Source organism: Gallus gallus, chromosome 5 (assembly GCF_016699485.2).
Source record: "Gallus gallus isolate bGalGal1 chromosome 5, bGalGal1.mat.broiler.GRCg7b, whole genome shotgun sequence".
Lineage (NCBI taxonomy): Eukaryota > Metazoa > Chordata > Aves > Galliformes > Phasianidae > Gallus > Gallus gallus.
This window is the reverse complement of record NC_052536.1, coordinates 24,187,104-24,213,285: the sequence shown is the minus strand read 5'-3', so window position 1 is coordinate 24,213,285 and position 26,182 is coordinate 24,187,104. Positions and strand designations below refer to the sequence as shown.

General features: G+C 44.7%; 2 protein-coding genes across 34 annotated transcripts in view; both read right to left on the bottom strand.

Moving 5' to 3' along the window:
* The window catches only part of ITPKA (inositol-trisphosphate 3-kinase A), a 48,468-nt gene extending 26,495 nt beyond the window's left edge, over window positions 1-21,973 (bottom strand). For all 17 annotated transcript variants that reach the window (XR_005860012.2, XR_005860016.2, XR_005860017.2 and 14 more), the window contains exon 1: window positions 21,017-21,973. Coding sequence is in view for 1 of the 17 variants with exons in the window: in NM_001391989.2 (NP_001378918.1) it covers window positions 21,017-21,520 (504 nt within the window). In the remaining 16 variants the exon portion in view is untranslated. The remainder of the gene's footprint in view (window positions 1-21,016) is intronic.
* RTF1 (RTF1 homolog, Paf1/RNA polymerase II complex component) overlaps window positions 1-26,182 on the bottom strand; it is a 110,417-nt gene that overhangs the window by 9,609 nt on the left and 74,626 nt on the right. For all 17 annotated transcript variants that reach the window (XM_040701153.2, XM_040701155.2, XM_040701164.2 and 14 more), the window contains one exon: window positions 22,754-22,817. The gene's annotated coding sequence lies outside the window, so the exon portion shown is untranslated. The remainder of the gene's footprint in view (window positions 1-22,753; window positions 22,818-26,182) is intronic.

The following is a 26,182-nucleotide window of genomic DNA, read 5'->3' as shown; positions in this document are numbered from 1 at the left end:
TCACGTCACAATTAACAGCTTTCACCAAGTCAACAAGTCAGTCTCATCGTCTTAGGCGCACAGAACACACATTACTAATCAGGCTCATAGTTCACTCAGTGCCCCTGTAGCACTTGTTGGCAGTGAGCGGTGCAACTTATTCCAGGTCACGGATTTTCCCACTCACTCCCCTCTTTCCCTGTCTCGTTACTTTTTAACAAAGCCAGTCACTGCTCTGGCCACCTTTGCCATCCCTGTGGCAGCTGTCTGGATACTGCTCCAGGCAGGCAGGGAAACAGAGCAGCTGCTCACAAACAGCAGCAGAGTGCTCCATCACAAAGGTGGAAAGGTGGAGGAATGAAAAAAAAAAAAAAAGAGCAAAATAGAGTCTCATGCTTTGGGACTAAAACCCTGGCAAGTTAGAACCACAGCCTACTAGCAAGCACATTACATGCTGAGGAATCCTAAAGTGCGCCACAAACAAGGATGGTAGGCTCATTTCTTCCACCACTATGGCATCACACCATGCTGGAGAAAAAAACTGGAGCTTGCAACAGCACGTAGTGGCTATGCACAACAGAACAGAAGTGCAAAGCACAAAGTAAAATTGCAAGTAATGAAACACAGGCAAAGCGTAGCTCTCCAGATCGTGCTTTGACCTGGCCGCCCGCCCCAGATTTGTTCAGTTATAGCAGTATGGGTCATTGTGTGGGGGCAAAATTGGGTGGCTGCCTTACCACATACCAGGAGGATGTATGAACTCACAGATGCAAGCAGTATTTCTTTTGGGGATTTATTTTTCCTCAGGGAAGTTTCAAGTTAAGCTGCAACTTGAACTGACAAAATATAACCTCCATACGGGAACACTTTTTCTGAAATAAGACTGCTTTCCTATTTAACTTATCTTGGTTTTGAAAGCAGCTCAAGCTGAAGTCACTCTTGGCCCGAGCCAAGTTTCCCATACAGCAGTAATACTTTCGTAAACATACTGCGCTAGCAAGAGGAAGCATTCAAAGAAAGTTGTGGATGTTAGAGAACCACGAAGACTCGGATGTACTAGCTGAAACTCCACAGATGTCACCGGCTCCAGCTAAGTTACAGTTTAATAAATCCCTACTGCAGGTTTATACGCCCCTGTAGTATCATACGGTATATTATTTGCCTTAAATCATTCCAGATTGCTACCGTGCACTGCTAAGCAGCAGCAGCGCTCTAGCATAGGGCTAACTGCAGTGTACTGAGAATGAGAGATACTTGTATGGCACCTGCAAGTGGCCCAAACCTCCTTCTGGAAGAAAGAGCAATGTAAATATTGTTATTCAAGCAGAAGAGATTAAAAATGATTTCTGTGTAGCCTATTTAGCAGACAGGAAAAGCCCTTCTGTTTTCCTCCGTTTCTGGTGCAGACAAACAGGGCCCAAAGTTATTCACAGAACAACTGGAAGTAAACATTCTGAGTTGAAATAATCCCTCTGAACGTAACTTCTGCCTAAACTGAAGTTCTTCAAGATTCCAAGCCAGTTTCAGGTTTGTATTGCTGGCTCCACAACCAGAAGTCAGCAGTGTTCTATATCCCTTCTGTAACGATCCTATGCTCATCATGATGTCCCACTCCTAACATACTGTATCATGTCTCCCAATGATGTGTCATACTGCTATATCCAGAAGTGATGAGAAGCACAGGTTTCCAAGGAATGCATGTCAGCTGTCAGTGCAACACCACACTCTAGTGGCTTTCCCACCTCCTCCCTCCCACCCACCCCTCAAAAGCTGCAGCTTTTATTTGTGCTGTGGGTGTGAAGGAAAGACAATGGGCCAAATTCAACTTCAGCTCAAAGAGAAATTTGACTGCTTAGGTTATAGCTGCCTGGGATGAATATGTTTGAGGCATTCACGCAATAAGAAGTGCTGACAATTTTTTATTTTATTATTTATTTTATATCTACTCACAACCCTTTTTCCCCTAAGACAAGGAAAGATGGAGACTGGAGCTAGGTGGGAAAAGATCACTTTCAGCCCCGTATCGGTGGGGCAAGCTGTCCCGGGCAGAGGTTCAGCAAGTGTACTTTTTCCTACTGCAACTTTCAGTCTCCAACCCCACTCAACTGAGGATGCAAACTGCAGGATGCAAACAGGGCTGCAGGCTGTTGGAGCAGTGGCGTGAGTGGGAAGATGAAAACTTCGTATGCCTGCTGTAGGAGGAATCTTTCTCACATCTATTTCTAAAGCAAGATCTTCCTCTTTGTTAGTGATAAGTGTTTTTCAAATCACTGCCTCATGCTGCAATAGCAGCTAGGACTGGTGCCATTACCCATGTGTATTTGCCATCCTTATGTCCCTCAGCCCCCTTTCTTCTACGTTTCTGTTCAGTTCTCCTTGATCTTCTACTTTGGCTGGATTTCTCCAGGCCTCGTTTCTTCTAGATTCCCATTCAGTGTCCTATGCTACTTACATATGTACAGGGAAAATTTAGATCTCTGTACAAGGACTGTCTGAATGCCTCAAGATCAATGTACTTAAGAGTTTTCCAATAAGAAAAAAGCATTCTGAAAGGCAAAGGTGTGAAATGTTAATATTCTTAGATTCAGCATATAAGTTACTCAGTGTGAACTGTAACTAACACATCCATATACGTGTACACACACACACACATATATAACCATAAAAGATGCTGCAATGAAAGATGTGGGCTGCTTGAAGAGGACAACAGCTAGTATTCTGTTAAGGAGCATGTGACAGGCTGTGCCACTACAACAGCAGCTAGGTAGCAAAAAGAGCAAAAACGCTGTGGAAGAGAATGGAAGAACCAATCCCCACAACAAACATAGTAACAAAGCCACAAGGCATTCAAAGGACTGTGTCTTGGTGCCAGACATCGATCTGCACTGTTACCTGGACTGCTCTTTTGAATCACTGAATTTGAAGCACAGCACTGAAGCATATACATATGTACTGGGCAGATGAAGTTTTCCAGACCATGCAACCCTAGACAGAGTTCACTGTTGCCATCTCAGCTATCCCATTAAAAATCAAAGATGAACAGCAACTCGGAGCCACTGATTCCTAGGGGCACAGCTTCCTCCAGGTCTCTTGTCATGATGAGAGCACAGCTTCATACATTACTACTATGCAGAAGCACAGCCATCATGATTCTACCGCAATATACCAGTAGGATACGGCTGAGCAAAACTCACTACACTTACTGGGAGCAGGCTCATTTGCTCTGAGGGGTTTTGGATCAGGTCTCAGCTCTCACAAAAATTAATCTGCTTTCCTGAAATCCTCCCACTATTTCAGGAGAAGGGCTATAACATCTTAATAGCTAAGCTCACTGAACAGGTAAATGGAGTCTGCTGAGAGTATTCCTTTATCTGTATAGGGTTTTTTATTGTTGTTGTTGTTTGATGCTGTTTTAAGGGCTATATAGAACAACTCAAGTCTCACTGAGTTTATACCAAATATCCCAGGGACAGATCTATTCTGACCTGAGGCTACAGGTGACAGAGACTTGAACCTGTTTGATGGAAAAATAAAATCTTCCTCTTACTTCAAGGGAAAACAAAAACAAATGCCTCAGTTCTGCCAACAGCTACCCCACATGTAACTACCCTGAGGCAAGCACTGACAAGACAAGCAGGCAGTGTAAAGAGGAATTTGCAGAACAGAGTCCTAATTCAAACAAATACATTTTATAAACACCAATTACATCTAAACTAATAGGGATGGGGGGTAGAGGGAAGGGAAGATTTAAAAAAAAATAATAATCCAACAGCTCTAATAATTCTAGCACGTTATTTGAAACTACAGTGAGTTAAAGAACAGAAGTAAACTGAAATAGCAAATTAATAGGGCCCCTAAGTTCATTTTTCTATCGTCAGCAGGGCAGAGTAGCAGTTTCTTGCCTGAGCTGGTAGATTTTCATGGCAATTCTGCTATACAGTAGTTAACAACAACCTCTGCAACCTTTTTCCAGGACAATTTCAGTAGTTTCTTTATCTAAGAGCCTGCTGCCTTTTTTCTCTGCTCTGGTACAAAGCCTACGCAAGCCTACAAAGAGCTATTATGACAGCAAGAAACAAAAAGATAGTGAGAAATTTCATTATAATTTTTCTTAAAAGGCTACAAAGACAGAGTACTTAATCGTCAGTTATCATCATCCACCATTCTCTTAAAGTCTTCGCATCATTTAAGCTAAATTCTGCAGCTCTGGGACATGGGGGCTGAAATGCGATCTGTATTGCGGGTGCCACTGCCTACTCAGTGTCTCACCAACACCTAGATGGAACAAGGATCATCCACAGGCACTTCGAAGGAATATAAAAAACTATAACCATCAGAAGGTTGCTACACATTTCAAAATAATTCTCTAAGATCCACGCACCCAAATCACAAAAGCACTAAGCAATACGTTGCCTGGCAGTCCCAGCCAACTCAGCGCAAACCAGCAAGCTTGACAAGCGCGTGATGTAATTGATGGGTGCTGGCCTCTTACAGGACAGAGTAACCATAACAGCAGTGACTGGAAAAGCAACACCTGAGAATGCATCAGCTGAAACCTCCTTCTGCATAGTGGGTCCTAGGCCGAAAGGAAGTGCTGCTAAGCAGGATGTCAGTTCTGAGTTCCCTGTGTACCATATTATTCATCCCCAGCGGCTCACCTTTCCTCCATGATTTTCTCTTCTGTTACTTCTTTCTTCCTGGGTCACATGCTAGGACCCTATTACTCTGAGTCACATAACAAATCATCACAAAGTCAGTACGACTACACAGAGCTCTCAGAAGTAGCTATGTGAACAAGTGGCAGAGTAGTCCCACAAAAAGCTCCTGTTGAAGATCTGTTCCCTCTGAACAAAGTGTGTTTCAGAGACTGCTTCACTTACGTAAGCATACGTATTTACTTAAAAACATAGGGTTCTAAAGTTTTTAAAACCGAGTTAATAATCTACAAAATCCTTTACTGTTCTACTCCCCTTAGTTTATTAAAGCTGAAGTTTGCTCAAAAGCTAGTTTGTTTTGTTTGCTTAATTCTTCATGCTATTTCACCCAACTATTTCATTCAATTTGGAAAAGGAAATTAATATATTCCATTTTGTTTTCAGTACTGTTTGCCACTATTTGCAGTGGCTTTCACCTGGTACATTGGAGCAGCTTGTATACAAAGGGCTTGGAATAGGTCCAATGCTACTAGCCGTATTATTTCAATAAACTGAAGCTAACCTGAAAAATGTTTTGTTTTCATCTGTCTCACTGCAGCACTACCTGCTATTGCCATAAAATGCTTCTTTATGAAATCATTGAGTGGACAACAATCAAGACAATTACTAGTCTAGTTAATTACCCTTTACTTAGACATGCTTCCTGTGAGAATGTAATCAATAACTACAGTTCTATAATAACAACCTAAAGAGGATTACACTTTAACAATGAATCGCAATATTCTACCAAGACAAGTCATCATCAGCATAATCCCCCACAGACCAACGAGGCTGCCCCAGGTGCAGCTTCACAGCTGCCAGCATCAAAGGTTGAGGGACTTCGCTGCTTCAAGTGGGAGGCTCTGGGACAGCCAACCATACAGTTTCATTTCATGGAGTGATCTGGGGATTTGAATGATAACTTATCTAAAAAAAGCATAAGTAATGAAAGCTACTGAGCAACAGGAGACCAGTATAGCTGCAGAACTTGCCTCCTGAGGGATCCTGGTTTTGATTTCTTTCAGTTCAAGGCTTTATATAGTTGTATTTGCAGACCTAAAGAGGCAGGCAGCTGACTTGGTCACACTCAGATCCTGAAGCAATGAATGCTTCTATGCCTAATGTAAGCAATTAATAACTATCCTTGTTGTGTGTGTTTTTTTTTTTAAATACTATATACAGACATGCACACTTGAAAATATCTAAAGCATTTAGCAAAAGCTTTTCACTGCAGTCTATCAGAATTTCATAACTTGTTGTTATCGTCCAGACCATAAAAACTCCTAGGCTTGGGATCAGGCAGTATTTGAAGAAAAAAAATCAGAAGACCTAACAAGGCATCATACTGCAGCAGACAAGTCAAGGAATATCCGTAATTTTTCCTTATTTGTTGGAAGAACACAGGAGTTCGGTACGCACACAAACTCTGTGCAGGGAATTAAGATTTGCAAGATTTGCCCATAACTAAAAAAAAGTCCCCAAACAATAAAGCCAGTTCTACCATATGTGACACTTGGTGTAGATGTTCAGCAGCTAGTTTCTGTGCTTTTGCCCCTTATTAAAGGTTTCTGGAATCCTCAAACTAAGGAGGTTCTTGCTGCCAAGTCTGCTACCCACTTGTCTGAATCAGACATGAATCACCAATCAAGACAAAGATCTCAATGGGTGGGAGGTGAAAGAGCAAGCCAACAAGAAGAATGCTTCCTAAGCAAGTCCAGACAGGAAGGTATAAGCAAACACTCACACAAACCATTAAAACTGAGTGCACGACTTGATTTAGCTCCCAAGATGGGGTTAGGCTTTTACAGCAGATGACTTAGCCCTGAATTTACCATGGTTCACCCTTTCTTGTCACTGCGCTATGACCAGGTTTCTGACGCACACAATAAACATTACTCCGCACAGCACTCCCAGATGAAAACATTCATCACCAGACAGATGGGTATTTAGGTCTGAAAACAAAACACTGCTGAGTGGTAACGTGCACCACAGCTTGCCCAGCTCAGGGTCCAGAGCTCTGAGTGCTTACTTGGAAAAGTCCGCGCCCTGAGCTGATAAGCATCAGCATCATCCATTCTTCAGGCTGTCAGAGGCACGATGCAAACCAACATCAACTGACAATTTGTCCAAATCGCTGCAGCTGGCCTTCTGTCAGGGCAGCCATATTACTTCAAATGCTGTCAACTGACACTTCAGGAACATAATCTAGGATGCTGTTACACTGACACTTCAGGAACATAATCTAGGATGCCGTTACACTGCTTAAGGAAATTACAGAGCAATCTCTACACACCAAACTCCTCGGGAACCTTGACCACCCTCGTACCCACTTTAGTCAGCACAGCCCACAAGGAACGAACACGTGCTCTTTCTCACACAGCAGAGCTTCCTGCAGCATCTGAATGCCAACTGGAGCTGGGAGACCGATGATCAACAGCTAGGGAGAATACACACTCCTCAAGGAGAGCGGCAGTTTGCACGCTGCATGAGCGACTTCCTGATTAGCACTTCTAGACAGGCTGCCAGGCAAAGTGTGACTACACCTTCATCTCTGCTTCTTTCACCATCCAGCCTCCAGAGCTCTGAAAAGCAATGCTCAGCCCGTACGTAGCCTTTGACACTTCCGGTTTTGCACTCAACCATGGGTAATGGCCACAGCTGCTCAAAGCAGCGCTTGGCAGGTGTATCCTCCAACTGCAAGGTTTTCATTTCCTGTTTGTACCACAGGCAAGATGGGCTGAGCTAATTCTTCAGAGTCATGAGAAACACTTAATGCAATAAGCAGAAACAAAGCTGCAAGACAGAAGCCTCAGGTTCCTGCATTTTTTCCTCAGTCACGCCTCACCATGCGTTATGCAGTGAGATGCATATGTTGTTTGGCTTGCTACCCTGGAGGATACTTGGTAAGTTTGTTTGAGATTTGTTATCGCTGGACTAAAGGAAAAAGTGAAAGCAAGAGAATTTGTTGGGCAGCATCAGACCACCGAATTACACAGAGTGCAAAATTAAACGCAACCCACTTTGCAGATGGATTCTGCCTCTAAATCCAGGAGAGGCCCTTCAAATCAGAAAGCAGTGCAACACAGTGAAAGCACTGCTTGCCATTCTTCAAACAGCACCAAGAGCCACAGTCAGCTGACTACTCCATAGCAATTGTATTTTGCTTCTGTTCATTAACTAAGATATCTACTGCCTGTGTGTCACTCCCAGGCCAAAAGCCAAAGGAATGAGATGGGTTTTGTTTACTTTATCACAGGCACTCTGTAGAAGCCTATTTTTAAGGGGCAATATCATTAACCGAAATAATAAAAAGTAAACATTTGCTGTACTGAGGGATGAGATTACCACGGCCATTATCTCCACCTCCACAGTTTGTGCTTTGCTCTGAAAGACACTGGTTCTCCAATAGGACCGAGTTCTGCCACCTCTCCCTGCTGGGCGAAACTGAATGAGAGATGTTCTGTCAGAACATCAGTCTTGCTGGAAACAGAAATGTTATTAAAGAAGTACATGGAAATTGCCTCGCTATAGGAAAGTTGATTTGCTTTCAGAGTGCAGACATTTGAAATTTATCTAAGCTGTCCATCACCCAGAATAATTCTGTGGTAAATCAAATATCACTTTGGCAGATGGTGTGGCAGAAGGAAAGAAATCTTTCTTAACCTCCAAAACAACTGCAGTTTAATTCCTCAGAAGCCTTCTATGCCAGTTAGACAACTTGAGAATTCTGTGACCATCCTCCATTACTCCTCTGCTAGTCATGGGTCACTGACTGACATCAGTCATGAGACAAGGACATCTAGAAAAACCACACTCTTTAGATTAAAAAAGAAAAAAGAGCCTATTAGAGAGGTCACAACTATCAGCTCCCAAATATTCATCCTGTTTGGAATATTTTAAACCCAAACATATCCACACATCTTTATACACAGACCAAGACATCCAGCTTAAAACATATTCACAATTTGTCAAGGCATAGAAAACTGTCGTTTGTGAACCGTGTACAACCTCAAATCCCAAGGTACTACAAGTGCCAATCAGGTATGGTTTCTGTATAACATCAAGACAGACTGCATTTGGGCAAGAAGCCAGGAAGTAACTTCAAGAAGCTAATCTGCCCTGACTGAGCTCCAGGCACTTGAGGAGGAGGCTGAGCACACATTTCATCCCATTTGCTATGGTGATGCAGGCTAACTTAGACACACAGCTCTAGCCTGCACGTCCAGCCTAGGCTCACCACCAGTTTATCACCTCAATAATTCACTATCCACAGAAGAAACTCTAGTTTGAACAAAGAGAAAAAAATGGACATCTTTTATTAAAATTTCTCATTCAACGCTAAACACATTGGCCACAATTTTGCAGTTGGTCTGATAGTAATGATTTGCCTTCTAATAACTGGTCAAAGACTTCTCCCTTCTTTACCCTAACAGCTTGGTTTAGTGAACGCATCCTGTGATGTTACCATGCTACTGTATGTCCCCACACATGGGCCACAGAAGCTGTACCCCACACACCTTTGAGATTCTGCTTTATGGGAAATGAGTGATATACATGAATCCTAACACTCTAATTATGGAAGACTACTGCACTATAATTCATTTTTTCCTATAGGAAACAGAGAACACAAGGACAGCCAGTTGTTATCCATGTCTACTGGATTGAACACAAATAAATGGCTTTAATTTCCGACAGAAATAAGACATTCCAGTGAGATAGCAGAAAAGAGCTTTCCAGGGGCATCAGCAAAAACAACCTTCAACAAGGGAAACTCAAATTGCCTTGACATATATTTGTAAACCACAGTCTAGTTTAGTCATGGAGGACCAAGATAGAACTGAGTTGATCCCAGCATCAGTAAGCTGCAATACTTTTAAAGGAATTCTACTCACAGGCACCAAGAAAGTTAACTATCAATGGTGAAGAGACACTTATGCTCTGCAGAACAGCAAATAAAGATAATGACCCTTCTCCATGCTTTACTTCCATGTCCTAAAAAAATTCTGGTGCATTTGTTACAGAAACATTAAGTCCCTCACACCAAGATCCATCTGCAAATCAAGATTTGCAGAACTGTATGCATGCATGCTCACATACAGTTGTGCTAGCTATGGAGCATCACGGTTTAGTGGGCAGTGCTGGTGGCAAGTAAATGATAGAACTGGATGATCTTAAAGGTCTTTTCCAACCTTAACGATTCTATGCTTATAAACAGAAAGACATTTCTGAGAGACATTTATTTTTCCAAGTGTGTTTAAATACAACTTCTTGCTTTCCTGCCACGGTAGTTCAGCTTACAGTATCCTTAAGTGTCAGACACTCATTTGCAAAAGATAAAACTGCCACTTCACTACAGCATCTTACTGCAGAAACATGCCCTTCCTCTGCTGCAGCTCCGACAACTACAATAGCTATATTTCAGAACACTGCTGAATGATGTAAGTAATTAATGCTTGTAAACTATATCATAGGCACTCAAATAAGGCATGCGAGACTGAAGTAAGAAGCTGTACAGTGTTAAGTGAAAAGTATTATTAGAGCCTAAAAATACGTCATGTTAAAACAGATCAGACGTACTGGTAACAGTTTACCATCTGCTCTTCTAATCACAAGACAAAGTCCAGTACTCTTTCCTCTCCTCCTTTGCTGCCTCCAAATTCACATTTCCATTTTCCTCTAAAGAATCATAAACAGTTGCTGCTTCTCCTATCATATACTCCACTGTTCAAATAGGCCCACCCTTTGGAATGGAACGCAAGTGTCAACATGCAATAGGACACTGTTGCTCAGAGGTGCGGTATTTACCTAGGGGAAAGCAACATCCTTCAGTGACCACTTCAGTAACTGAGCTTTATCACAGCAACTGTGAGATTATTCCAAACCACTGCATTGAAATAAGTTTTTGAATAAACAAAGAAACCCACATTCCTATTTGGGTTTGCGTGCAAACACAAGCGAGTCCAGTGTTTTAGAAAAGATAGGAGCCCACGAATAGAAGGTGAGAACAATGCAGAATTTGGTGAAGGTGGGGAGCAAGGGGGCCTTCTGGGTCACAAGGTAGTTGTTTGTTTTTGGAGCAAACCTAAGACTAGCAAAACTTACTGCCTCCAGTCAGCACTGGAAATATGTAAGGAATCTGGGGAAGAGGATGACTTCACCTTGAACAAAACTACAGGATCAAAAGAATTTCTGTTAACAGATGAGCACAAGGCAAGTTGAATTCCTCCTCCGTATCAGCAGCAGGTAGTCCCAGCAGACAAGGGATTATTTAAAATTTTAATTTCCATAGCGTAGCCTTAAGAAAAGGAGTTGAATTCAGACCTTACATAAGCAGCAGTGACTCAACTTAGGACTGAAACAAGGCATCTGAGTACTGAAGACTTGTGGGTGTATGAACAATAGTCAGCGTTGTACACAGTATATTTCCTCTGCCCTGAAGGTAAACAAATGCATTCACAATCAAGATCCTGGAGAGCCCACCTTCTTTAGAAGCACAGACATCAACTGTCAATTATTAAGGAGTAACAACAAAATAAACAGCCTAGTTTATCTATAGACCATTTATCTACCCAAACTCTAAGAGGCACAAAAACCCAACCCATAAACCTTAATTCTATACTGTTGGTTCCTAGAAACAGAATTGCAAGCTATGGTCCTCTTGCACAACAACCTGCACCAGCCTCGTGAAATCTGGAAGCAGAAGCGGCCTCTGTGTCAAATCGGACACAGACGCAGAACCTGAGAATGACCAACATCAGCACAAACAGCACAGTGCTATTAGCACGGGACAGCCTCTCCCCCTGATCCCACTGATGAAGGAAGTCAGACACACATTCTCTTTGGTCTTACTATAAACTTCAGGGAAAATAAGACATGAAGCTGTTACAGGAGCCTGATTATTGCTGAAATTCATGCAGATCATCAGGGCAAAAGTCTCCAGAGCACCAGCTCCTCATAACATATTTAAAATACAGCTTCCTAACTGTTTCTGCTGAGTGCTTTTGGTAGTGCTGGTGGCACGACTAACAAATAATAGACATAAACCCATAGAAATCAGGAAGGCTCACCTTAAAGATCCCTCATAGGACTTCAAAAATGGCAGGATCTGGCCACAAGGGCCTTGTGATTTAATTGTTTTGTCTATCTAGATCAGTACAAGCAAGGCAAAAACACTGCTTATCTGAATTCCACAGAGCAAGATTATACAGTTATCAGTTCAAAATTCTGACACTCAGCATTTTGTGCTAGTAGAAGTGAAAGCTGGAGCGTAGGAAGGTTTCCTAGTTTCTTCAGATTACATTCTCCTCTGTGCAACGTTGACCCTTTGTGGAGCCAGCATTGCTGTTCCTACAGAACACAGCTCGCAGCGAGCAGAGCTTATCATGATTAGAACATTCAGGTCAAGTGCACTTAGCCAACAACCCACTCAAACCCCACAAAAAGATAACAAACAGCCAATCTGCATGCATGAACACCGTTCACACAGATTTTATCCTACCGCTGCACCATGTGAGCACACAGTGATAGTGAAACGTACAGAGACCACCTTTTAACTTTTGCTCTAGCTCTGCCTCTTTCAGATGAGGGTCTCAGATTTCCTGAGCTGCTAAAGCACAACTCTTCTTCAGTATGCCTCATTCTCCTGAGAATTGCTCTAATTTATATGCATCAAAGGACAAAGAAAACCCAAAAAACAAAAAAAAAAAACAGTTTGCTTCAGCCTGCACACTTCCCACAAAAGAAGTTCAGTTGTTTCCAACACCAGAAAAATGATACTTTTTGATCACACTACTGATGAATCCTGTGAGAAGTTTGTTAACCTTGGATCTTGAGGAAGAGATTTAAATTCTGGCAAGAGGAAAGCATTCCAAGCAGGAGTGAGCCACTGAAAAAGCAAAAGGCAACTTGACCAAACCTAACAAACTGTAAAAACCTCAGCTTCCTATGCACTGGTTACTTGTCAGACTTGGGAAATTACATCTGTGAAAACTGTGGGCATAGCACGCAGAAGGGACTGATGGAGCTCAACTGTGAAAACTCCTCAGACACAGTGAAGCTCAACTGTGCGCCAGGCAGCTGTCCTAGCTTTGCCCAGGACAAGAGGGCCATCTCCCCAGAGCCTGAAGGTCCTCTCCAAGTACAGCGCTCCTGAGGGCATCAAGCAGCTGTCATCTCTAGTGCACGCACCGTGGAAAGGAAGTGAAGATGAAACACCAGTCATGTGTCAGCACCCTCCACAGCTCAAACGCTGTTCAATAGCATTCGATAACAATAGGTATTAGGAAAAGCAAAAAACTGACACCTCAAATTCGGCTTCAAATGTAGCTGATACTTTTTGCATTAACCTAGCCCTCCTTCAGTATTTTCCCTAAAAGAGATGACTAAAGTAGTTCGTGCACCAGATTGTGGAAATAAACTCATTAAAATTTCAAAATTGCTGTTACTGCAGCGATGAAGTAACACCATAGAAGTACCACATAAAACTCATTAACTGCTTTTACAGTAGATTTCCAATATATTAAGTAAAAATGGTAATGCCAGTGAGGCCAGAATTAGGAAAACCTGCTTATTATACAATCAGGCATTGTGCATTTACACTGAAGGTATCGCAATTACAGTACATTGTTATATAATTAGAGGAGGTATTGTAAGCTGTGCATTGAAGGATGAGAATTAACATCAAGATGATAAATTCCATATACATACACATATATTTATTTGGAGTGCTCAGCTTTGAACTGAAAAGACATCAATATTCTAGTGCAAGTGTAATTCTCCATCTGAACATGTTTGAGCAATGGAAGGCGCTGACACATGACAAGTTTTCATCCTCACTGCCTTTCCACAGCGTGTGCCGCACAGTGCATTAGAGATGACTGCTGTGTGCTAAAGAAGATGCCTGTAGGAGCGCTGCGCTTGGAAGGGATCTGTGGGAGATGCCCCCCCGGCCTGGGCAAAGTTAGGACAAAGTTGCCTCATGCTCCACTGAAGAGTGCGGTGGCTGACCACAGCTCACAGCTGAGCTCTGGACTTCGAGGAGCACCAGTACATCAAAGAGGAGAATTAGACATCTACATTTGGTTCAGCACTCCATCACAGGAAACAAGCATCAAGTACAGCACAGATATGACATACCGTCCACTGTGAACATCACTGAAGAGCCGCTGCAGTGTTCTCTGCTACACAGAGCTCCTTGAAAAAACACCACAAAGATCTGTGTTCTCTGTTGAAGCTCAGAGTAATGAGGGCAGCCATAGCTAAGGCTGGGTCACTGCATGTTAGGATGTGGAAGAAAGAGGACAGAATCAGCTTTACTAACGGATGAACGTTGATTCCCTACCATCACTAGAAAACAAAAGCATTCTCTAGGAATACTCAATGTAATTCAACAAGAGATATCTTTTAACATATGAAACAGGTATCAAGACTATAGTAGTTTGCATTCACCTTTGATGCCTCACAGCAAAAAGCAAGTTATGCCATCACCACCAACTTTCTTACTCACACAGTTCTGCAACATCCCAGGTTCCTGTTAAACAGGTAACTCATTCAGCGGACTGATGATGAATCATGCAGATAACAGTACTAATTACACACAGACATCCATGTATCTATACCTGCTCTTATCACCCATGACCATGCCTTCCTTATAAAGGTGGCTCAAACATGAATGATGAAGGCTGATGCAGTAGACTAAAATTGAATGCGAGTGAAATAGAGGCGGTATCAGTGGGCTTGGGTAAACAGCTTAAGGAGTTTGAGTTTGCTGTGCCACCTCACGTTGATATTTCAGCCCATAGCTAAGGAGTGTTCCTCAATTCTGGGATTAAGCCAAGCTCCCACAAAGCAGTGTCTGTGTTATGCTTCCTACAGTCACCAACTGGCTCAGAGATTCTGTCCCAGGCTCTGAATTCGGACTGTGCCAGGTCTATGACATTGCTTCAAATGAGCTGCTAGATAGTCTTTGGTTAATGTTTTCCCAAGCTTGCCAAGGAATGGAAAGTTTGACAACAGGCAATAGTAGCCATGCATGATGGGTTCAGTGTAGTTTTCTGTCAGTCTCACCAGCCTATGTTTTATAAAGGAAAGGAAAAATCCATTCCTCATGGGAAGTTCAGAGTTTACAGATACAAAAACACGTGCAAATGCTGCCATGTGTTATTCCCTAAAGCATTCTCCATTACTATCAAGTATAAATCAGTCCAAGCACTGGAAATAATAACATTCCAGTGGAATGCTAGTCTGACACTGAAAGGAGACAGAGAGAGCCTCTCTCCCTTTCCTTTACTTTCCCTACTGCTTTCAGGCTGTACAGAATGAAGCGATAGAGACAGCCTCCTGCTTTTTTAATGGTATTTTTCCCCAGTGTGCTACAGAGTGGATGGGCAATGCCGACTTGTCGAACTCACAAGATTTTTAGAGGAAGCTCTGTTAGTAGAGAAGGCTGAGAAGAGCAGTTTAAAAATGAAATCTAAACCCACACCATGCAAGATCCAGATTAATGAGAACTGACAAGTTAGTTCTTTCTGCCTCAGCCCCCTTCCTCTGCAGAAACTACACTGACAGAGAAAGAAGAAGAGAGACTAGGACTATACTGGGGCTATACGCAGGACAAGATTGCTCTTTGCTTGCTAGACGTGAAAGGACAACGCTGCCTTTTCTGCCATCACACTTACAGATAATCATCATACAGTGAAGCGTGGCTGATAAGCCTTAGTTCTTCTCTCAGGCAATCCTAAAACAAACAACACAGCACTACATGAATATAAGGTGTATTCTCAGCTTCCAGAACAGGGTACTAAACTGCCTCATTTTGTTACAATTTAGTCCAATTGTTTCACTTTAACACATTCTATTTATGATAAATCTTAGACGTGAGCAGAGGGGTTATTTTTTGTCTGTGATCTCTGTTTTGCCTACCGCCTGCTCAATAAAAGCAATTCAGCCTCAAACCATTTTAATGGGTTGACAGCGACAAACCCCCAAAATACACAGAGGCATGCTAACCTACTAAACTACTGCCACAGCTGCTGCTTTTATCCCTTCTCCAACCAGCATGGGTTTTCACAACTAAGTCTTCAACTCTGCTGAGCTGACAATAAGCTGAGAAAACTCTGCTTAAAAGCGACTTCTTTAAATATGAACACATCGCCTGATGATGAGGAGCCATCACTGCTTCCTCTCCTACTTTCTAGGAGCAATGAGCATTATGAGGAGGTCTGAACTGCGGAAGAGTACATACAAAGAACCTTTTATAGAACACTTAATCCAACAGGTCCATTAAGAGAAAAATTATAACAGAGCTCTTCCCATTTTAAACTGTATACTCAAGCCATGACATTTTAAATATTTTTTAAAAATGAAAACTAACAGTGGATTTCATTCAAAAAAAAAAGAATTTTGTAACTTCTAAGCCAGTGTATCAGATATACGTAGGGTGAGAAAGCCTTAACTCATAAGGACATTTAATTGCCTTCCAACTTGACTTGACTAAGATCCAAGTCACTTCCTACATCACTACATTACTAATGAACAGTTGCTGCTAAAACTGATACCGCTGATGTTTGGATATATTCCACTGTTTGAGAGTACAGTGGAGAACAAGCTGTCCTAACATTGAGAGGTCTCCCAGTTCAGACTTGTGGCCCAAAGACAGAGCAACACAGAACCATTCACTCGTATTTGTTTAGTATGTAACAGGAAGATGTCAGTAACAAGTCTGTTATTATAAATCATTATTTAAAAAAATACATTGAAATTCTGTTAAAATTAGTTGTTACATGACTAGCAAACTAACAGAGGCGGGTGTCTACTGAACTACCAGCCTACTGCCCTGCACCCTTCCCAAACTAACAATGGCTTGTCACTGCTCCATAAGCTCGTGCCATAAACCTTCCAACCCACCTCACAGTTCCACCTCTCTTATCTGGGGCTTGTCTTCTCCACCCAGAGGCTGATGTTCATGGAACTTTACAGAACTTAGGAAGAAAACTTTGGCATGCTTACCCCACTGTCAAAGTCAGCTGAATTCTATTGAAGTTGTTAAAATTAAATTGATACAGTGATTACACAATCTTTCTTTCCTTTGAAAGTAGGCTAAAAACCCATTAACAGTCTTACTTATGTCATCCCTTCATTCCCATTCTTCATTTAAAAATAACAATTCTGTTCTACTGCATTAGCTTACATAACCCACCCCTGATCTGAAACACTTGAAACTTTCAGGCTGTATTTATGAAGTGTACACGTCCACGTCTGTTCATTTAAGGTGCTCACTGTTATCAAAAGTAATAGTGAGGAGATAGATGAAACCAAGTAATGGCTATTGCTCAAAGTTTCTGGACTGGTATCACTGCAGGCAAGAACTGCATTGCTTTTTCTCTAGCAAGCTGTCAGCCGTTCTCATGGTTACTGATGCAGGAATTTGCAATGACAGGTCACAGTTATGAGAACGAGTAGATTTGTTTGGCATGCTTCTATCTAGGAAATAACACTACCCTAATGTAAAGGCTGCACATCATCATGCTATTCAGTCTCTGAGAAAGCCACTTTAAAGTCTCTCTATCCCAACAAAGGAGGTGCTAACCAGACTTAACAGAGTTCTTAAAATTGCTCATTCACACAATAAAGACAAAAATACATCTCTTGTATTCTCTTCATTACTATAAATGGACCAATGGAGCTTTCTCTGAAAGATTCAACTATGTACATAAACTTTCCAGATTGTGGGAAGCAGGGGTAGAAAAAGCATGCTTTCCATTTAAATTCAAAGGAAGGCAGGAATAGCAACTTCTCAGCTCATGCAATAGCAGCGGTACCAGCTTCTCTCACAGTTCCAACCCTTTGCTGCCAGAGAAGCCCTCCTCCAGGAGAGCCAGGGCAGCTCCATTTCCAAAGTCATTATTACTTACTGCAAAATGAAGCGTGGAATTTGTGATGAGGAGGCAAAACATCTACCTGCTGACTTACTCTCAAATGTCAGCCTTCTGGATACAAACAGTGTTTAGTCCCTACAGAGCCATGCTGGAACTGCACTGTAACTGTCAGCCATCATTCCCAAGGAACTCACTATTCCATCAAGGGCCACAGCATTCCAGGGACATACCCACAGACGGCACACAGTAATATGCAAAATGTAATGCTGTCACGATGTGCCAATTGATCCATGCCAGAACACTCTGTGAAATGCTTAACTGAGTCACTCACACTCTCAGAGAACTCCTTGTCTGCCCAGCAAGCTTCCAGGAAGAGATTCTTCCAAGGCACAGTCGGGAAGAGCACTGCAAAGCTTGCTGTCCCAGGATTCAAGGCCTGGCAAGTTGCAGGCAGCAAGCCCTGCACACGCACCAAGGGCCTGCACAGTTTCCTGTGTTTCCCATGGGTCTGTACAGGTAGCTCAAGGGCCCACAATATTTTGAAGGCACACCTGAGTATTAACTACCAGGTCAACAGTAGAGAGGCCTTCAGCCAAGAAGCCTGGGAGGGCTTTCTTCAGCTCAGGTCTGGAGTTGCTGCATCTGCAGATGGAAGCCTTGAAGCCCTGATAACAGGAACACTATCAGAACTTCTACTCCTGCAGCTGAAAGACCTGGGCAAGTTTCCAAGGTTCCTGTGAAGCACTGAGGACTCTGGTAGGCTCGATAGCTCAGCAGCAGTCCTGTGAGCCCTGGTCTGAGCTACATCACAGGGTGTCAGGCTCCGTGTCATTTCCAAAGAAACACTGGAGGAAATTCTAATACATGGAAAAAATCAAAATGTCACAGTTTTCCATGAATTAGGGAACACCAAGTCTGGCTCATTTCCACTGCAATTCCCTGCAGAAAGTCTCTAATCTGCGTTCCTCTCTGAAAATGAACCTTCATCTGTTAAAATACATAATACTAAAGCAATAGATATGAATAAAACATGCAAGCCTACCTTTAAAATACAAAAGCATCCCTCGTTATCCCAAAATTTCTAGTTATTCTCCTATGGATGTGCCTGCCTTGAGTCCAAAGCCTTTCATTTAGAAAAAAAAAAAACCCAACCAGATGTACTCACCCTTCCTCAAGACTAACAGTAGAAAAGATGCATCCTGTAAAGCCAAACCCACAGAGGTGCTAAGCAGGTACTCCACTTGGCACCTTAATTACTCAGGGTTTCTTTATTGAAACAGTATCTCTAGAGACTGGACAACTGAACACACGGCTGGCAGTTTTAGAGTATCGCCCAGTACCAAAAGACAACAGCCATGAGAACCAATGTGTTCTGACCTGCAAGAACGTCCAGCCCACAGGGCAGCCACTTGAGACGAACAACAGTTGGTATTACAAAAAGAAAAAGGGCAGATTCCTGGGATCCAAGCTCTCAGAGGGTACTGTGGCAAGGAAAGGAGGGATGAACTACACCAGCACACACCGAGCAGATCAAAGATTTAGCTCAACTAGTTTATTATGCAGCATCATAAAGTTTTTGATACTTAGTGCTGCAGTTCTAGAGTCTTACATACAAGTCTCAGCTTGCCAACCTGCTGCACAAATGGTAACGAGACACAGGTGTCCATCAGAATGCAGGCTGCTGGTGGGCCGTTTATCCCATCATCCCAACAGGTGTGGAAAAGTAATTTGACACTCAAGGACATTTTACCAGGTGTGAATACTTCAGTACTGAAACATTAAAGAACACTGAAGCTGCGCTGAACTTCAGAAACTTGCAAAAAGCTTTTCATGAGACTGAGTTCTCACAATACAATACCAAGTCTCAATACAATATCATACAATATCAGTATTTCCAAAATGCAAAAGCAACCTCAAAGCAGCTCAGTTTCTCACCTGAATAACAGTTTTTGCTTTAATTTATGTGCATAGACAAGTTAACAGATGCTACAATGCCATCCCAGAGCTCTCCGTACGCCTTACGCATTCCCAGTAAACTCTCACTCTGTATTTACCACACGTACAGCTCAGGATTACCTCCACGCAGCTCATTATCACACCCACTCGCCCACTGCAATAGCGGCGTTGAGTCAAAGGATCCAACAGCTCTTTTCCATCTTTAATTTCTGTTCTTATGCTACTTCCCCAAAATCCCTGCTAGCACAGCACATAGTTCAGAAAAGAAAGGCATGTATGGTGATAGAGTGGCAATTGTTTCCCTCCATACACCAGTTTGTATCTCAGGATAGAAAGTACAAATTAAGTAGCGTCATTACTGGTTTCTTGGAACACAACATGACAAAGTACAAAACTTTTTTTCCCCCCAAGTTGATGCAAACAAAGCCAATATTGCGCACAACATTTTAGTTCCTGTACTATGTGTCCTCTACATTAGTAAACCCACAATTAGCATGAGAAAGGTCCAGCTGGAGGTAACACGAACAACCAGCATTACTTCTTGCATATGTATTTTTTTCAAAACATATGTTCTGCTTGAGAACAATAGAGTGCCCGTGGGCTGGCAGTAGAACAACAATTTAAGTTACGGTCTCAGTAAAGGTAGGAGGAAGAATTTGCTACAGCAATGTATTTCACTTACAAACCCCCAAGAAGCCCATTACAGACAGTCAGGCAAATATATGTTAATGGCCATGGAAAAGAAAACCCTAACTAAATGCTTTTAAAAGTGCACTTCATGGATGAAAGCTGCCAAATTACAGAGAGGATTTACTGAGAAGAATGCGCTACTGCCAGGATGGACAAAAGCATGCATTCTACCCACTCCAAGCTCCTCCCCATCTCCTGTCATGCTCACAGCAAGAAGCAGCTCAAAAACTGACAGCCACAGGACTCCGGGACCGGAGGAGACAAAAAGAAACATAATAATAACCCCGCTGGTAAATGCCAGGAAAAATGTTATTTTGAAGATCTAACAAAAGAGGATGGAAAAACAAAACAAAGCAACCAAAAAGACCCAAGCAACGAGCAAAAAAACACCCCTTAAAATTACTGGGACAGCAAGCACAGTTCCACAGGAAACCAAGCACACCTGATGGGGCTTTAGAAGGGCCAACATCAAGAAGTGCTTTGAAAACAGACGCCGCCAGGCGCATCGTGCAGCGCTCCACTACCAACCCACGGCAGGAGTTTCCCAGAGTTTGCGTGGAAGGAGGAAAGCGCAGTTTCCCCCCTCTCAACTGGGCGACCAGCCTTTTCAAACGAGGGTGCTCGATGATCCCCAACCAGGCGCTCGGCACTCGTGGGCGAGCCCCGCACGCTGAACGCCGTTCAGCGCAAGTCTACTTCCCTCCCCCTCCCCCCTTTTTCTTTCTCGCTGTCGTTGCTGTTTCTCCGTCGGTCCCAGTTACAGAGCTCCCGACCCCCCGGGGCAGCGCGTCCCGGCCCCCCCGGCTGCGAGCCGCCCCCTACCTGGTTGGAGTCCTCGCCGCGCTCCAGGTGCACGATGCCCTGGCTCCGGCACTCCGTGTCGCTCAGCACGTCGTCCTCCGAGTCCTCCAGGAGGGACGAGGAGCCCGTGGAGGAGAGCGAGGAGGTGGACAGCCTGCGGGACTGCAGGTGCAGCGAGCTGTCCGTCCTCAGCCAGCCGCCCTCCGGGTGCGCCGGGGGCGCCTTGGGGCTGCCCTGCGACTCCTCGCTCTCCTCGGCGGTGACGGTGAGGCGCGGGATGACGGGCGGCAGCACGCCGTTGGGGGGCCGGCAGCCCCGCTTCGCCGGGTCGGGCAGCTGCCGGGCGGCGGCGGCGGCGACGGCGGCGCAGCGCGCCTCGAAGAGGGAGCGCAGCTCCCCCACGCTGAGCCGCGTGGCCCGGCTGAGGTCCGGGCTGTCGTGCAGCGCCGCTCGGGGCTCCGCGCCGGGGTCGGCGGCGGGCGCCCGGCGGGCAGAGCCCCAGGGCCGGCGGCCGGGGGCGTGCATGAGGGAGCTCCGCGCCGCGCCTCCCGGGAAACTTCTTTTGTTGCTCAGCCTCCGGCCGCCGCTCGCAGCCCGGCGGCGCGGCTCATGTCCAGCCCGCCCTCCCCCGGCGGCTCTGACTCACCCGCAGCCCGCTACCGCGCCCGCTGCCCCAGCGCCAGGGCCATGGGGGCTCACCGAGCCCTCCCGCCCGCCGCCGCCGCCCCACTCCGCCTCGGCGCCGAGGGGAGGAGCGAGCCGAGCCCCGCCGCGGGGAGCCCCGGCCCGCCCGCCCCTTCCCTGCTGCCGCCTCCGCCCTTTTGCTTTCGTTTTTCCTCAGGCGGTCTCCGCTTCCCCGGGGCCGCCTCACCGCCCGCCTTCCCGCCCTTACCTCAGCACGAGGCACCGCTCGCTCCAACGGCCGCCGCCTCGCGCCCGCCGCCCGCCAACGGCCGCCTGCTCCTCGGGCACGGCGACTGCGCAGCGCGGGCGAGCCCCGGCCCGAGCCCCCTGCCGGGGGCGGGCGGCTTTGATCACCCTCCCGAAGCCTGAGCCTTCCTGGGCCGCCGCGGGTGGTGGGTGCCCGGCCGAGGCGCGTGGCGCGGCGCACCTGGCGAGCTCTGCGGCCGCGTGGCATGTCCCGCCCGCCCTGCAGCTGCCACGAGTAGTGGCTGCCGGGCACCGCCGTGCTCGTAAAAATCCTGAATTGTGTGTCTATGTCAGCGCTTTGCTACCGAGCCGTGCTAATGAGGCTCTCCCAAGCCCCGGGGTGCTGGCGTGCCCCCCTCTCCTTCTCTAAATGGGTCTCTTCAGCTACCTCCCCTCATTGCCGCTGCTTGAACTCCCGCTTCCAGAAGCACGGCGTGCTGTGACCGCAGGCACTGGGGCCTTCGGGAGAGGAGAGCTGTCCTGCCTCAGGGTTACATCAGCCGAGATGATTAGTAAAATTAACAATTTGGGAACCAACTGCTAAAGACTTCAACTCAGCTTTTGCTCATTTATCTCACTGTTTCCCTGCACCCTTCCATCTGTCTCTCCCATCTGCTGTCTCTTGCCTAGCGTTCAGGCAGGAGCTCCTTGGGTGGAGCTGCCCAGCCGTGCCATGCTGCAAACCAGTGCCCAGCAGCCCACCTCGCTGCGTCCAGTCACTGGTGGCTGTGGGGAGCCCCACAATCTCAGTGTCTTTGCACACCTTTCTAGGATCAGGTGCAGTGGGTTGGGCAGGGCAACAGCTGCCCCAAAATTACATATGCTTACCAGAAACTTGCAGGGAGAATGGTTGGCAGCACAGTGTTTTCCCAGCACGTGTGGGGCAGGTGTCCTGCAAGGAACAGACATGAGCAGGTCTGAATTCTCTCTGGAAGAAAATACAGTCACCACTTTTATTACAAACTATGTAAGTCACTTCAAATATTATAGTGCTCTTAAAATACGGCTAGGCCCCACATACTGAAAGGCACAACTGAAAGCACAGTTTTATAGCTGATGACTTTATGAGAAGAGTCACAGTGGAGAATCTATAGATACCTCAGAAAGCAAGGTAGCCAGTTTAAAATGGGTGTGAAAGATTCCATGTGCGCAAGTTGGATGCACTGAGCTCATTTCTGTAGCCATGACAGCTGCTGCCCATAGGCAAGCAGGACAGAAAAGTGAGTTTGGGCAGAGGGCAGAGGTGAGAAGGGAGGGAGCCCTTCTGCAGGCAGAAGGGCAGCTCAGCATTCAGCATCTCTGTGCCGCTGCTCACTGCTGATTCTGCAGATACAGGATTATGTGAGGTCTAATGATCAGGGAACCGGATTCAAGTGGATTCCTATTTAGGAAACCTTGTCTCTTGTGACTGTAATGAGACTATCAACTCACCCCACATAGGGCCAAGATGAGTCAACTATACAGTTATAAAACATACATTTAAAGGATTTATTTTCAACTAATAAACATGAAACGCTTGCAACACATTTAATTTTAATCAACTGATATATTGGACCAGGCTATGAGCACCCCGATCTAGCTGTAAGTTTCCCTGTTCATTGCAGGGGAGTTGGACTAAATGGCCTTTAAGTGCCCAACTCAATGATTCTATGCATAAAAATAGGAAAATGACATATCAATTAGTAGCAATTGGTTAGATAGGATTAGGTCAGGTTGGTTAGCTGCTTTTGTAACATGGCAGCTTTAGAGAGCTGCTGATCTCTGACGTTTAGGTGAGATTTAATTTGAAGACTTTCAGCACTAGCAGGAGAATGAAAGACTCTTTGGTCTGTCAGGTGTTGCTGCATTATCTCACAGCTGCACAAGTTTTAGGAAAAGTGGCTGTGTTCTGATGGGTGAAGTGGTGAGAAATTGTATTTTCCACCTGTGAAATGCTGCGATCCTGACAACAAAGGGCTGTGAGCATTCATTAGTGGTGCTTGGCAAGAGCTAAATCTGGCAAAATATAAAATAGGTGTCCCTCTTTTGCAGATGTGTGAACTGACATACAGATGGCAAATGAGTTGGCTGCAGACACAGTGAGTCAGGGGCGGAAAAGGGCGTTTGATTTGTTGCTTGCTTCTCTAACCACCCGCTCACATTCCCATCTCCAGGGCAATACATTTGTCTATCTCAGTCATTCTGATTCATATTGGTATTCTTACTGCTGTGGTTTCAAGTTTCACATACTCCTGCTACAAAAACAACTTTCTGCCTTTATTTATATTGGCACAAGAGAAGACTGTTTCATTTTCATGAAACCTCTTTCTAAACATTGTTTTCATTAACATATTACTTACTCCTTTTAGTTTACGTTTCCATAGGGTGCCTAAGCCTTGACAATACAGAAGCAACAAAAGATGCTGTGAACACTTGTAGAAGATTTGAAGGGTTTCACATAGAAAATAGTTTAAATATGAGCTAGAAGAGAGCCTTGGGTTTAGTTTGGCCTGCTCAATAAAATACTGCCCACATGAGACCTTACCGATGGCTTGGAGCTCAACAGCTGGAAAACACCACATCTTTCAATTTAGTGTGTGCCTAAGAAGACCTCAAAAGTAGTTGGAAGTTGTGATTCACATATTGCCTTTGGATGCAACAGATACAAGTGAGATAATGTTTATATCAAGTTACAATATCTCTTTCAGGACCAACTGGTATAATATGGGAAACAAACAACATAAAACAAAATAAAAAAGATTATAAAAAAAAAAATGGGTCAGCCAGCTTTCATATGGGAAGGTCCTTCTTAAGGACAAGAAGACAGGTATCTGACCCTGAAAGCTCATCTGGTGTAATGGAGATCCTGCCTGATGCATGGGCCATTCACGGCAAAGCCTCATGTTCCCCCCAGTGGCTGAAACTCTGATCACCATTGCTTTGGGAAGGGGAAAAGAACTGCTGGTGGAGCCTGGGCTTGGCAATGTCAGGGCAGCAGCCAGGGTCTGCAGGGAGACCCTGCAGGAGGAGGCTGGGACTCCAAGCCCAGGTTATGTGAGATGAAAGAAAGCACTATGCTGAGTGACAGCTATTTATTTTACAGATTAACATTTTGTGGGCTGTTTGCCAAATTCCTCTTCAAGCCTTCCTCTGCAAAAGTTAGAGAATTTTTGATGTAGACTCTGCTTAATGAATGTCAGCTCAGTGTATGCCCTGTGGAAAAGGATTTATGAACCTACTTTTGCCCCAGAAGCAGTATAACTGTAACTCAGGCACCAATTTTTAAAACCCTATTGTGGATTGTTAAAGATGTACGTGTGAAATGACACAAGCAGCTTTCCAGCTTTCCTTCACCCTGGCCCTCTCTCCCAGAGTCTGAGGGACAGTACAGCACGAGCAGAAATCACTGTTGCGCTGCCCAGCCCTGCTGTCAGCTCAGCTGTGAGCACCCCAAAGAATTACATCTGAAAGGGGAGTCCAAACCTGATGGAGAAACGTGGGGAAGATGCTGTTGGGTTTAAGCGGCATAAGACAGTAATCTCAGATATGGATTCCAAGGATGTGAGAGATGACTTGGCAGGGGATTTGAGCAGATCCTCAGCTAGGAGGTAGTTGTAGATTTTTGGGTGGAAGTGAGCATGGCAGTATTGATCCCAGTAAGCATCAGAGGAAACTGCAAAGAAGCAGTAAACTATGGAGGACCTCTGGTGGCTAAAATTCAAATTACATCCTTAAATCATATTTCTGAACAAAAGTGGCTAGAACTGTTCAGCTGGCTTGTACAGTAGGTTATAAGAGCAGGAGCCGGTGAGCGAGGCAAAACACATCAAGAACGTCCAGACACCAGTGCCCCTGAGAAAATGGGATTCGAGATAAATAAGGTGAAAACCACGATGGTGAGAAAAGACATATGGCCAGGGAGTAGGAAGGAGTGCACGCAGCAACCTGCTACCAAAATGACCTACAGTGGCTTGCAGATGAATAGAGCACAAGGTCACTCTACACAGAAGTGCTACAGGAGGTCAGAGCTCCACTGGAGGCAGAGAGTGAGGAAGCGAAAAAACACTTTCCTCCCATATCTGCCCTATCTCATACTGCAGACTGTTACTGTTCTGTGTTAAGGAAGGGGAAGAGAAAGGCCTTTTCTTCCCATTCCCAGCACTCTTGATGCTGGTTTCATGGCCAACACATCCAGACAATAGAATAAGCTGAGGGAGGAGAAGAGGCTCCAGGTGCACAGTTGCATGATAGCAAGCACATGCTGAAAGCAGCAGTATT